Source organism: Carassius gibelio, chromosome B21, assembly GCF_023724105.1.
Source record: "Carassius gibelio isolate Cgi1373 ecotype wild population from Czech Republic chromosome B21, carGib1.2-hapl.c, whole genome shotgun sequence".
Lineage (NCBI taxonomy): Eukaryota > Metazoa > Chordata > Actinopteri > Cypriniformes > Cyprinidae > Carassius > Carassius gibelio.
Window position 1 is genome coordinate 6,979,574 of NC_068416.1, and position 14,628 is coordinate 6,994,201.

The following is a 14,628-nucleotide window of genomic DNA, read 5'->3' on the forward strand; positions in this document are numbered from 1 at the left end:
TTCACAATTTTTTTTTTTTTTTTAAAAACCACTTCAGTCTGTGTGCATTGAATTTATTTAATACACGAATTTCACAATTTGAGTTGAATTACTGAAATGAATGAACTTTTCCACGACATTCTGATTTATAGAGATGCACCTGTGTATATATAAGGGACCTAGAGCCTGCTAGTGGTTAAACAATGACATTACGTTTGACTTATAATTTTTCCCCAGCAGATGGCACAATTCTGCCTCTTGCGTTGTAAATTGAGCATGTTTTGCATTAATACATTATGCATTAATACATCTTGTTAATACAATTGTTTATGTATTTCATTAAAAGGCAACTGCTTGTTACTTAATTGATTAAATATGAGCAATAATAAATAACATAATTGTTGTAGTTATATATTACATTTTTTTTTTAAAAAGATTATTGTTTCTAGTTATATTTATCCACCAACAATACACATGATTTATAAATATACATTATAATACTTTATTATTAGTTTTATCCATTAAAATGGTTCAAGATTTCAGTATTCATCATTTCTTGGCTATTCCTTTTGGATGTTTATGAACTATTTAATACAACACATAATGTGTTTCTAAGTTATAAACTGTAATTTACATAAGAAATATGTATTATCCAATGCTTTCTTTATTTTCATACTTTGGGAATAGCTAAGTATTAGAATTATTTGAATAATACCATATTTTGTGAGAAAATAAACTTTTTTCACATCAAGTATTTGTTTATTTTATTTCTTTATTTGGATTATTATTGTTTATTTAAGAAAACAAGATCACAGGTTTCTGAATCTCATTGCTGTCTGTGTTCTCTGATTTTACAGTTTGTGCAACTCCGCTCGACAAAACACCGCTCTCATCAAGAAATGACTCCTACGATGACAGGACATCTGTATAAGGCTTTCTTAGTGCTTTAAATGTAACTTTTATAACCTTGTCAGCATTTAAAAAAATGTCATAGTTCAGTTTCTTTAGTAGCCATGTTTGTTCATGCTTTTAATCAACAAAAAATATTTTATGGCCTACATAACCTTAAATACTTTTTTTACCATCTTACCTTTTTTCTTTTTGTAACAGTAATTATGGATTTATTTAGAAGTGGTCTAGACCCTTGTGATCACCAAGAAACACCACACCCTCCCTTTTTCAATGTCTTTTTCAAGCACAGAAGCCATTCTTTCTCTTCTGATTTATTTTATTATATTTTCTGCAAGGCCTCTGATGGCCACACATTAAAAAACAAATGTGACCCTGGAGCACAAAACCATCTCATGTAGCAAAGTTTGTGCAATAGCCAACAATGCATTGTATGGGTCAAAATTATCAATTTTTTTTATGCCAATAATCATTAGGATGTTAAGTAAAGATCATGTTCCATGAAGATATTTTGTACATTTCCAAGCATAAACACACCAAAACTTAACTGATATGCTTAAAAAAAGAACACTTATGACTGATTTGTGATTCAGTGTCACAAAATGGTGTAGAAACTATAAAGACATTTTGAAGTGGTATTAAATTCAAAAAATTTCTGGGAAAAAATAGCCCTCGCTCATTTTAAAATCCCTTAATATTTCTAGGGATTCCATTGCTGTGTGTGTACGCGTTTAACAAGGGTGAGCACATTCCTGTTGTCTGGTGAGAGACGGGATGCTGGGTCACGGTGCTCTCTAACAGCTCCATTCTTCCTCCATCAGGTCGAAGACTTGAACCAAAGAGGACGAGTCCATAACAAATGAGGGATGTCTGCGTCGCCGTGATAGCGTAGTTCGTGAATAGGGAGAAATGCGTTTGACACGCAGAAATCTGTCGTAAACTACGTCCTGGGTTCTGTACTCCGGCGTGAAAGTAGAGAATACTATTCTGAGCGCTTCAGATGATCGCATAGGATATCTTCTCTACCGCAACCGAGCTAATGTTAGCAGCTGCGAGCGGAACACTCAGCATCTGACGGAGGCCATGCTATTATGCCGTGCGAAAATGCACCTAAATAATCGGATGACAGCGCTCGGATCCGTCGAAGGAAAACTTTTGGGCTCGGTTTACGCGGCGGGCTTGCATTAAAGCAGGTCGTGAGGCTATGGTGCTATCACGCACGCAGCCGAACCGCATCGACTGAACGCCGCTCAGACTGCGTCGCCTCTGGGGCGAGGCGTGTATGGGTCCTGCGTACTCGAGGTCCCCGCTCCCGCAGAGGGAGACCTGACTCTACAGGCCATATATTTGCCTATGACTGTCGTTTCATGTATGGATGGACGCGTGCATGTTTTGACAGTATCCTGCGTGCATCGTTGCAGTCGGCACAGCGCATCCCAAGGAGGGGCTGTTACTCTAACAAACACACATTGGCTCCGTCGAAGCCTTTAATTTGAGTCCCTAAGAACATTACGTAGGGCTTGCAGCGTACGCTACGTCTTTTCGAAGGAAAAAAAATATCGGGTGACATTGCAGTCTCTCCCCTCGGAGAGATATAACGTAAGCCCCGCTCGGTTATTAACAAGGGAAGGTGGAGCACTGTCCGTCGTACGTGCTGACGCAGTGGGATTTCTACGCGTGGTCTGCGTTTCGGCCCGCCCTTCCCGCGGTGACGGTGATGGGTCGGAAGCGGTGTGTCGGTGCAGATTGTTCGAAGATGGCGGCAGGGTGCTGCGGGGTGAAGAAGCAGAAGTTGTCGGGATCCCCCGGTGCGGGGGGTCCCGGAGGGGCGGGGAGCGGAGTAGCCGGGACCGGACATTGTGGATCGGAATTGGGGATCGGGTCGTCGTCGAGTGTTGTGGCCGGGAACGTGACTCGGATGAACGGCCTGGGGGGTCCGGGGAGCAGCAGCAGCAGCACCAATGCTCTGTCCCCAACTCCAGGAGGATACACTTCCACCGGCCTCTCCCCGACTCTCAGCCCCGGCTCCGGAGCCAGGAAAATGGTCGTTTCGGCGGAGATGTGTTGCTTTTGCTTCGACGTGCTTTATTGCCATCTCTACGGATACCAGCCTCCTCGAACACCCAGGTTTACAAACGACCCCTAGTAAGTAGCAATATGGCTATTTTGACCCGCTTTGCTACAACAACAGACGGTGTGTTTCCTGCTCGCTGTGCTCGAACCGTGAAGCTTGGTCCTCGTGACTTTGTGATAATGACTTTGTTTTTGTGTCCGTACCGAATCCAGTGATTAATAGTTGACTCCTAACCTAACTAATCCAAGCCCTCGCGTTAAAAAAAGAGAAATATATACATAAACACACACACACACACACACATACATATATATAAGAGCTAATGTCATGTTTCCAAACTCAATATTTTTTATGTGTTCTAAGTAAATGTTGTTAATCAATACATAACGTTACTCTCAAATATAATCGTGTATCGATTCGGTATACATTTTATAATCGACGGTATAACGTTACATATTTGATAAAAACAAAAAACAAATATACATATTTATAATTTAAGTTAGGCTTAAAAGTTTTTTAAATTTACAATTTCGAAGACTTGAGAGTACAATTAATCCATCATTAATGCGCTTGTTAATTGGTTAAGTTAAAGCTGCGGTGTTTTGTTTAGTTTTTTCTCTGAAAGAGATTAAATGGGTGTTAGCCTGCTCTTCTTTATTCAAGCTTCTCTGCAAGCTAACATGCTAACCAACGCTAGCCAACAAACACGATTCTCATTCGCCGAATATATACCTCTTTTCGATTTAGCTCCCAGTACTCTTTCTTTTCCCATTTAATTAACGTTAGATTTTTCCCAAAACACCCGAGTGATTTTTATTTTTTTATTCAATTTGAAGCCGCTTTCAAGGGTTAGCTGAAGTGAGCTAGTAAGCTAACAAAGCCCAAGAGTTGTTTACGTTAACGTTACTTCATTTTATCCGAAAACTCCTACAGAATTGTTCATTTGATTTGCAACCACGAGCTCATGTGAAGGTGATATCGGGACACACAAGAATAGTTTCATGTTAAGTGTTAAAAATACAACGGTTTTATATTCTGCTGTTTTGTCGCTCGCTAAACACTGAATCTTTGTTATTTAGGACATTTTTCAGGTAAGCCTTCTCAATGACAGCTGGTCGGTTGTGAATGATTATGTATTTGTACGGACAAACAAAGCGGTTTACTCGGGCCACAGTTTGAGTGCTGGGTTATAAGAGCGTTAAAGGGATCTTTAATCTGAGTGAATGTCTTCACTGGAGTTTCTATCTCTGCTTATAGTAACACTGCCCCTATTTGAACTTTACACACACATACATTAAGACATTGTGTACAAAATATGAAGTAGTTTTGTTAACACAGTCCATTTATGGATGACTGCCATTTTCTAAAATATGCCTTTTTTGTTTGTTTTCACAAATGCGAAAAACATTAGTCGTTTCAGATCTGTTAAGTTAGCAGACACTTTTATTCAGCATGTTTTATAAATCATAAAAAGTAATATTTGTTAAAAATAGTCATAAGAGCCAAATATATGCTTTCCGATGTGCAAACAGCATCACTTTCTCAATTAAAAGAGAGGTACTGTATATAAAAAAAGTTGCTCTTTTTAAACACTTCATTTGTAATTCATAAAAAATAATGCTTAACAGAAAGTTAGTTTATATATATATATATATATATATATATATATATAATTCAGATTGCTACAGGTATTATGCATATTGAACTTTACACAATTAACATCTATAGCTTTCATTAACATTATATAATGCCTTACTGATCACTATTTAATAATATACAATATGAATATGAAATTGTTTGTAAGCCTAAATAATTGGACTTAGCTACTGTAAACTAAGTTTAGGTAAAGGATGATTGTTTATAGTCTTAAAATGACACCAAGCACACAATAGTAATTTGGTTGCCATTGTCGCTTTATTGCCTCAACATTTTCAGTATACTGTAAACAGAGGATATTCTTTTCATCATACAGCAATATAAAAAAAGAGAAAGAAAATACTTGTATGCATATAACAATAATAATAAAAAAGCACATTACGTAATATAGGCTATAAATCATTTTAATCCATTTAAACAACCAGTTTAATGCAATTTGTGATGCATTTAAATGCACTTTAGTAAACTGATAATCAGTTATAACATCAGTTAAAAATTCTTCATAAAGTGTATGATCATAAATCAGTTGAAAACTTACCATTTGTATGCGTTTTAATTCAAAATATGATCTATTAATCATTGTGTGCTCGGTAAATTATTTGTAGCTAATTCAATGCATACTAATTAATGATCTGTTATGCATTCTATGATTTTTGTTAATGGTGTTTAAGTTATTCTGAATTCCTAAAATCCCTCAAAAAGTCCTACATACAGGTAAGATATGAATGGACTAAATTTAAACACATTTTGTAATAAGACAATTTTAAATCACTTGTGCTATAATTTGCAGGTCAAAACTTTATTTGTCTTGTATTGAGGTCAGCTCCATCTTTTAGTTGAAATGTTTGTTAGTTTATCTTAAATATGAATGAATATATAACCTGTTAAGGATTAAAGTGAACCTATTTGATAGGCTTTTTCTCAATATGCATTCTTAAAGGGTTAGTTCACCCAAAAATGGGTGAAAATTAGGGTGAAATTAGGCCATAAATTACTCCCCCTTAAGTCATCCTAGGTGTGTATGACTTTCTTCTTTTAGATGAATCCAGTCAGAGGTATTTAAAAAATTTCTTTGATCTTTCAAGCTGTTTGATGCCAATCAGCGGGTGTTGCACTGCATCAGTCCACAAGCAGTTTAATAAAAAGCGCATCCATTAAAAAACAGCTTAGTGATCACTTTAATGTATCTTTCGCTCACTGTTGCACACAGAAGCTGTTCTGGGGTGGATGATGTTTGAGGTCAGTGCTGCGCATTGTCCGGTGAGTCTCGTGAAAACCAACGTTTGTTAACAGGAGCAAAAGGAAGCAAAGTTTCCTCTTGGCTTATCGAAATCCTCCGACATTCTTTAAAAATTTTCTTTTTCACTTCTTACTAGTGACAGTTGTTTAGTTTTGATCTTGTGGTACATGCGCAGCGCTGACGTCATACGTCAACAGCGAGCACAAGCTAGATTCAAGTGATTATAACGTTTTGAATATGGATATTTTTCTTACAAAAATTGTTTTTATTGCATGTGCTTTTTAGTAAACTTTTCATGAACTGATGCAGTGCAACACCCGCTGAGTGGCATTAAACAGAAGGGTGAGTAATATATGGCCTAATTTAAATTTTTGGGTAAACCAACCCTTATTGGTTTATTGAAAGAATTTTCAGTATACACTTGATGTTGATCTCCATTTCAAAATAAGTTTAAACTCTTACTCTTAGTTCACACGTTTTACTGTTCAATAGGGCTGCAAGATATTGGAAAAAAAACTCACATTATGAATTTTTTTTACAATTTATATATATATATATATATATATATATATATATATATATATATATATATATATATATATATATATATATATATATATATATATACTGTTATTGTGGCGACATTTCCAGCTCTCGAAACGTGACTATGAACGGAACAAACCGTGATTGGTTGTTAAACATGTCGGTCAAACGGCCTCATGGATGGGTCTTGGCCAATGAAAGCTGCCATGATTTCCAGACCTTCAGCCTGAAGGACTGGCTACACGAGACTAGAGTTAGATTGACCATGGCAGAGTTTCTTTTTCAGATTATTTTAAATGAAATGTTAAAATGCTCTCAGAGCAGCTCTGAAGATGAAGATCTGATGGGACGATGAGATGGCTGATGCTGAAAACACCACATTCTTAAGTATGTGTATTACTGCAAGTATAGGAGTGAACCGTCTTTGTATTTCTGTAGTCTTCGCTTTGCATCTTCAGTACTTGGCCCCTTACTAGTGGTCAAAGGTCATAGAGTGTAATTTGACACTCTGAAATGGTCAGGGTGAGAGCTGTGGAAATGTTTACTATAGCAATTCAACTGCTATCAACCTTTTGTCTCTAAGCTCTGTGGTACTTTGCACAAATTATGGTAGTATGTTACACTAACAAATTAGAATACTTCATAAGACCAATAAAAAACATTTTTAGTGAATTGTTGGCCTTCAATTCAGCGTGGCATGGAGGTGATCAGTTTGTGGCACTGCTGAGGTGGTCTGGAAGGGCCCTTAGCTCATCTGCATTGTTTGGTCTCTTGTTTCTCATCTTCCTCTTGACAGTAGCCCATAGATTCTCTCTCGGGTTCAGGTCTGGTGAGTTTGCTGGCCAGTCAAGTACACCAACACCATGGTCATTTAACCAACTTTTGGTGCTTTTGGCAGTGTGGGCAGGTGCCAAATCCTGCTGGAAAATGAAATCAGCATCTTCAAAAAGCTGGTCAGCAGGAGGAGGCATGAAGTGCTCCAACATTTTTTGGTAACTGGTGCAGTGGTTTTGGTTTCCAAAAAACACAATGGACCAACACCAGCAGATGACATTGCACCCCAAATCATCACAGACTGTGGAAACTTAACACTGGACTTCAAGCAACTTGGGCTATGAGCTTCTCCAGCCTTCCTCCAGACTCTAGGATCTTGGTTTCTAAATGAAATACAAAACTCTGAAATGAAAAGAGTCCATTTCTTCTTCTCCTTAGCCCAGGTAAGATGCCTCTGACGTTGTCTCTGGTTCAGCAAATTCCTCGAAACGTCAGGATGTGTGGCTCTTGATGCCTTGACCCCAGCCTCATTCCATTCCTGGTGAAGTTTTCTCAAATTCTTGAATCAATTTTGCTTGACAATCCTCATAAGGCTGGTGTTCTCTCGGTTAGTTGTGCATCTTTTTCTTCCACTCAAGTTCCTGTTAACATGCTTCGATACAGCACTCTTTGCACAGCCAGCTTCTTTGGCAATGAATGTTTGTGTCTTACCCTCCTTGTGAAGGGTCTCAATGATTGTCTTCTGGACAACTGTCGGATCAGCAGTCTTCCCCATCATTGTGTTTCAGGGTTTCTACAGGTCTTAAAAAAAAATTAGTTTTAGTAGTATCAAATTTAAAGCCTTAAAAAGTCTTAAATTATACAAGAAAGTCTTAATTATGATTTCAAGAATTTACGGATGGAAAGACCAGAATTGCGATATGGCTGAATGTGACTATTAAATTTCAAAAGGCCAACATCATGATTTAATTGAATAAACATGCTCACCACTTCAAGTCCAGTACTGCACTGCTTTGTGTTCTAGTGTTACCAGGGAAACAGTTATATTATACCAAAGGCTCCACCTGCTGGAAGAATTAATGAACATTTTCAATAAAACTGTTTTGTTAAGAGTTCAGACCAATGCGAAAATCAACCCATGTTTTTACCCTGCAAACACGCATCAATAAGACAACATTATAAAAATAAAAATACTATAGCGGTGTGCGATGTGGTCTGCGAATCCTGCAATAATATTGCATTTGTTGTTTTAACCTTTAAAATTAAATATGCACACAGTTTGGATTCATGAAAGTGTAGTCAGAATTTTTAATTAGCATGTTTTTGTGCTTTGGTACTGAAATTGGTACAGAGAGCGATGGATTTTCACTAGTATTGGTACCAAATACATAAATTTTGGTACTGTGAAAGCACTGGACTTTTTTTATTGTCATGGACCACTTGTACAAATATAACCCTTTATGTTTGTGATAAAACACGCTTATAGATGGCAAACTTAAAAAAAAATTAAATCTTACTCTTTAAACAAAAATTTATCTTGTTATTCTTGTTTGCATAGCACCATTTCCTCAGTTATGCCCACTGATTCAGAAAAGATGCTTTGGATGTCCAGGAAAAAGTGTTGCTCAGAGCCGCTTTGATACAACCATATCTTTTTATCCGTGTGATGTGTCACTGTCCCTGGATTTAAAGGTCAGGAGAAAATGGGGTAACACTTTAGAATAAGGTTCCATTAGTTAATGTTAGTTAACTACTTTCGTTAACATGAACTAAGCAAGAACAATCCTTCTAAAGCATTTATAAGTCTTAGTTCATGTTAATTTCAACATTTACTAATGCATTATTTAAATCAAAGGTCGTGCTTGTTAACATTAGTTAATGCACTGTGAATTACCATGAACTAACAATGAATAACTGCATTTTCATTAACTAACATTAACGAAGATGAATAAATACACTAATAAATGTATTATTCATTGTTTGTTCATGTTAATTAATACATTAACTAACATTAACTAATGGAACCTTATTCTAAAGTGTTACCGAAAATGGCTGATGCTGGCAAATGTGACTGAAAATCCAAGTGTGGAAGGCAGATGGTTAGGTGGGATTGTGTTTATGCAACATAACTCCTCTTTCCATCCAAGGGAATCATTTTAGGGATTCATGCTGGTATTCTTTGACTTTTCAGGGATTTCGAGTGGTTTCTTTTTTTTTATATGCTAAATAAAACTAATTTTAGTAGTAGTTTGCGTATTTCTGTGCATGTAAATGTGTCACGGAGTTAAGTCTTTAATCTGATTTTTCCAGCACATTAAAATACTTTTTCCAGTTTGTTCCTTGCAAAGGGATATTCAACTGGTCCTTAAACAAGTGGCCTAAATTTTCTGTCTTAGGAGTAGTTAAATATTGACAGCGACCGCAGGCCATATATGGTTAATCCTTTTTATCATTAACTCCAATTTGGGTGTACAGAAGATGGACAAGTTGGAGAACAATGTCTGTGTCCAGCAACCTATACTTAATATTTCATACCAAAGCAAGAGAAAAGAAAACAAACAATGCTTAACATAAAAATGTTAACTTAAGAAGAGGGAGTTAGAATGAGTTGCTTGTTTAATTTCAGTAGCTCAAGGTTGCATCGCCTGAAAGAATTGAGGAATAGCCTGATATCTAGATGAAATAACCTCAAAATGCTTAAAATATTACCCCTTTTTTTGGCTTTTGTTTGCTACATTACAGTGTCTTGCAATACTATAACCTGTGACATCTCAGGTTTGGTTGAGTTGAACAGATAACACTAAAGAGAGTTAAAGTCAGACTGTAGAGGACAGATAGTGAAAGATGAGCCCCAGGGCTAGGGCTGAGCCTGTTAGCATAAGTCACATACAGTTGTGAGGACCACCGGCAGTGGGATGGCAAAAAGAACATCATAGCCGGAACTACTTCTCTCTGTTTATGTCTATGAAGAATCACAAAGGTACTGGGTTACTCCGCCGCGGTACCCCCGAAGCAATCTAAAATAGTCCGAATATAAACACTTATTATAGGTGCACCCTAGTGATTCAGACAAGCCAAAAACACGGTTTGGAAAATGGATTCATGGTGTACTCGCTTATTATATACATTTTTCTACAAAGTTATGGACCGCAGCTCTGATTGGTTGTTTCTTACCGGGAGCGATGTATTTCTGCAAATGGCAATAGGAGCACTGGGAGGAGCCAGAGGAGCTTGATTTTTTTCACAGATTATCTGTCTCATATTCTACTGTCAGGACATAATGACAGGTTTAACAAAATTTACAAAAGTTACCTACTGCAGCTTTAATTAAGCCATAAACTACATTAGCCAAACTTTTTTTTCATTGGTTTAAGATTGTATAGTTTGTGCTTGCATATTTTAATTATCATTAAAACAACATTAGATTAGATTCATTTAGGAACAGAATGTCAAAGTGTTTCCCTGAGATGCACGAATGCTCTGCTTCGTTTTGTTTGAAACTATTTCCGTTGGTGAAATCAAAACACACAGAATAGTGTGCCTTAACTGTAGGCTAACTCAATCAATATTAACTACATGTTTGGTAAACTGTTGTATAAAATCAACGTCAGATTTGTGATTGCACTCACATGCTTATACTCAGGAAAACTTCACTCTTGTATGTGTGATTACGTGAGGTCTTAATTTTATCTAGTAAATGTAAAAAAATGCATTTTAGTAGGGATGCACTGGTTGACCAGCCATAAATCGGAACCGAGTGTTTTTTGCTTAAAATACGCGATCGGCAATCGGCCGTTTTTTTCCGGAAGTGCACCTGCATGCACAGACTACATTGTAATCATTCGCAATGTTGTTTGTGTGGAAGTATTTCAAAATCTATGTGCAGGACACGGGCAGCTGTTGAGCACTGGAAATGCAGAGCTTCATGTCTGAGGCACAGATGGCAGGAAGCGATCAGCAGTTGGTGTACTGGCGCAAAAATAAGAGTCTCTTTTCTGCGCGCACTAAAGCTGCGCGAGCATACTGTACCGGTCCGGGCCCTGAACACGCGTAGACCATGAAGAGATCAACTTCTCACGTGTTGGATGAGAAATGAAAACGAACTAAATTGACAAAACTGAAATGTTTTTTTTTTATTATTATTTTGCATTAGGATGATTATTTTTATTCTACCTTAAAATGACTTAATTTGGCTTAATTTGATTTAAAAATCACCTGCTGTAGCACACTGAAAAAATCAAATAATTTTGGTGCAAATAAAACAAAGATGCAAAGTGTTTCATCCATCCAATTTAAATAAAAAAATTTGGGTAATGATTCACAGTTATATTTTTTTACTTGAGACAATAAGTTATTTATTTTTCATTGGCTCAAGTAAAAAAATATAGATGTGAATCATTACCCAATTTTTTTTATTAATTGGATGAATGAAACACTTTGCATCTTTGTTTTATTTGCACCAAAATTATTTGATTTTAACATTTTGGAATAATGTATTTATATAGCATTATTTTATTTAGTCTCACTGGTAAAGACCTTTTTTTTTTTTTAAACCCAATTTAAAAACTAAAACAAATACTGAATGCTTATTAAGAAACATCTTATTGAATGTTGATGTGTTGTTTGGATTATATAACTATGCAGTTATTGCCTTTAATTTCACATGATTACAGTTAATCTTTTAATTTAAGGCCAATTCTATGTAGTTTCAACCCAATTCAAAAACAAAAGCTAAATACTGATTTCTGTACCATCTGTGTTTGTACTGAATGCAGGCTACTTACTGTGCAGTTACTGACGTTAATTTGTTTGTTTAAATTGTTTATGCACACTTTCCTTCTTTCTTGTTTGTTGCTTAAAGATAAAAAGAAAATATCGGAAATCGGTATCGGAATCGGTCAGTTTGCTTGTAAAAAAAAAATCGGTATCGGAATCGGTCATGAAAAATCATGATCATGCATCCCTACATTTTAGGACCATTTTTTCTTTCAGTGCAAGTACATTGTGTACGCAAGCGCTCTGGCGCGACCACCGCGTTGTTCAACCCGCACAGCCATTTTTGTCGCATATGAGGAACATCAAACGGGATACAAAATAAAAGTGTAACAAAATCCCTCTACTCATTTGAGCAGTGCAGCAAAGACTGTTTATCAGTTTGAACTCGGACCATGTTATTTTAAATGAGATGACCAAAATATACTGTTGTGAACAAACAATTATGTAAAATAAGAAAACAATACATCAAATTACCACTATAACCTGTAGATGGAAGCAGAGGAGAACTTATTGACTTATTAACCATTCACTTATACTTTATCTTTTATATTTTAAAAATATTAAATAACAATGATAATGTCACTATTATAAAATATCAAATCAAGAAATCTGATTTTGTCAGTTTCGTTGTTTTTTTGTTTATGAAGTTAAAAACTGTCAGAGTGCATTGAAAAACAAACTTTTTACTTAAAATTGCCACGAAATCACACACAATCACTGAAGTCCTTGGTCAGTTTCATATGAGACTATAAATTAATAATGGTAGATTTAATAAGAGTACAATATATTTTCTACATAAAAAAAGATTTTGCATGTTACTGTTGTTAATAAAATACATTTTGTAAGCTTCCCAGCTCAATCTTGGTGCTTTACTGTCAAATGTGTATAAACTAGAAATAAACAAGAAATGAATGTAGTATTATTATTATTATTATTATTATTATTATTATTATTATTATTATTATTATTAGTGTCTGCACTTACTTGTTAATGTAAAACAGTAGTAATTTTATCATATATATGTGTGGTATCTCTCTGAAGTTAAAATAATCAATAAGCATTGGTCAGTATACAGTTACATTTTTAGTCGGGCTACAGTGTTCCTATTAAAAATAGTCTGGAGCCCTGCAAAAATCTTTATAGGGATATTTTTGTTTTCATAACTTGAATTACGTGTGTATTCCAACTGCTTTCTGATAGATGTTCTTTTCTTTCCCAACAGCCCACTGTTTGTCACTTGGAAAATCGGCCGGGACAAGCGGTTAAGGGGTTGTATAGGTACATTTTCTGCCATGAACCTGCACTCAGGACTCAGGGAGTACACCCTTACCAGGTATGCCACATCCCTCTTTGAAATTCTGCTTTTTTTCTCTCTGTGTCTTCTAATGTGATATTATTTTGTTTTTTTGTTTTGTTTACACCAAATGGAATTGCAAGATATACAAAAAATTATTTCTGTGCTCAACATTAATTGCAGTCCCTCTCTACTGACAGGAGTAATATTAACAACAATGAACTAGTTTTTTTTGTGGACTGAGCCACTATCACAGTTAAAAAGTCAAATGTTTTTAAGTCAAGATGTTAATCTTGACAATGTTTTGATGGTAAAAGCAATTTAAAACTATTGAGTCTCACATCCAGAATGCCATTTTTTATTTTTTTTGCTTTTTGTAATTTCAGCTAAATTGCAGTCTGTACTGGACTGCCACTAGTTTTCACTTTTCAGGAAGAAGTCAGCCCTTCTTGAAGTTGCCTGTGCACTTTAACACTTATACATGCATTGCCTGTAAAGAACATCTTAGACTTCTCTTTCTCAAGCAGTTGCTTGACCTTGCTTCCAATCTAGTCATCCATCTCTAGAACAGCCACATTCTTCCCTCAGCAGGAACGGAGACACAAGGACAGATGCTTCGCTGCCAGATTCCCACTTCTCCATTCTCTGGTTAACTTTGAACCAGCTTATGTAACCAAAATCAATGTAGTTAACCTCCAGGCTTCCACATTCAGTCTGTGAATCAGTCTGGTGTCAGAGGTGGCTATGAGTAAAGTAATGAGTATAGTAATGCGTTGTTGTGGCTAGAATTAAGCATCACGGGTGCTGCTGCCATAAACCTTTTAATCCATACAATGTCGTTTTGGTGCATGCAAATAAAATGTTGAAATTCTTTATATAATAATAATTTACTAAATAAATTCCATAAGGCCATTGATTCCCCAATAAGAACTAAGAACTATAACAAGTCCTGCACAAGCTCATGCATGTTTTCGTCACCTAGAATTAACATCCAGATGGTATTTAGATATTTCTTTTTAGGATGACTTTAATGTGGTTTTATTGGATCCCATCACAAAAATGCATGAAAATTACAGTTGCGAATGAGGCCAACAAGTGCAATGTTCAGTTTTCAAATTCTTAGAATTGTTTTCCCATATTTCTCCAAGCCCTGTTGAATATTTTTGGTCAGTCATTGATGAAGGGAATGTTTTGTTTTTATATCCTGCATGCCTGTTTCCTGAATCTGCCTAAATGTGCCAAGAGCTTACCAAACAGTGTCCAAATACAGAAGAACTCTGCTGGGGATCGTTTTACATTTAGGGCTTTATTTCATGTTCTGTGCACACATGGAGGAATAGTGAAGCTTTAATCAGATTAATTGCTTCTCGTGGGCAATGAAGT

At 36.1% G+C, this 14,628-nt stretch overlaps 1 protein-coding gene across 1 annotated transcript in view; it reads left to right on the top strand.

Moving 5' to 3' along the window:
* The first annotated feature begins 1,703 nt into the window (after positions 1-1,703).
* LOC127986496 (nuclear protein AMMECR1-like) overlaps positions 1,704-14,628 on the top strand; it is a 32,191-nt gene continuing 19,266 nt past the window's right edge. The window contains exons 1-2 of the mRNA XM_052588768.1: positions 1,704-3,033; positions 13,174-13,284. Of these exons, the coding sequence (XP_052444728.1) occupies positions 2,606-3,033; positions 13,174-13,284 (539 nt within the window). The 5' untranslated portion in view covers positions 1,704-2,605. The remainder of the gene's footprint in view (positions 3,034-13,173; positions 13,285-14,628) is intronic.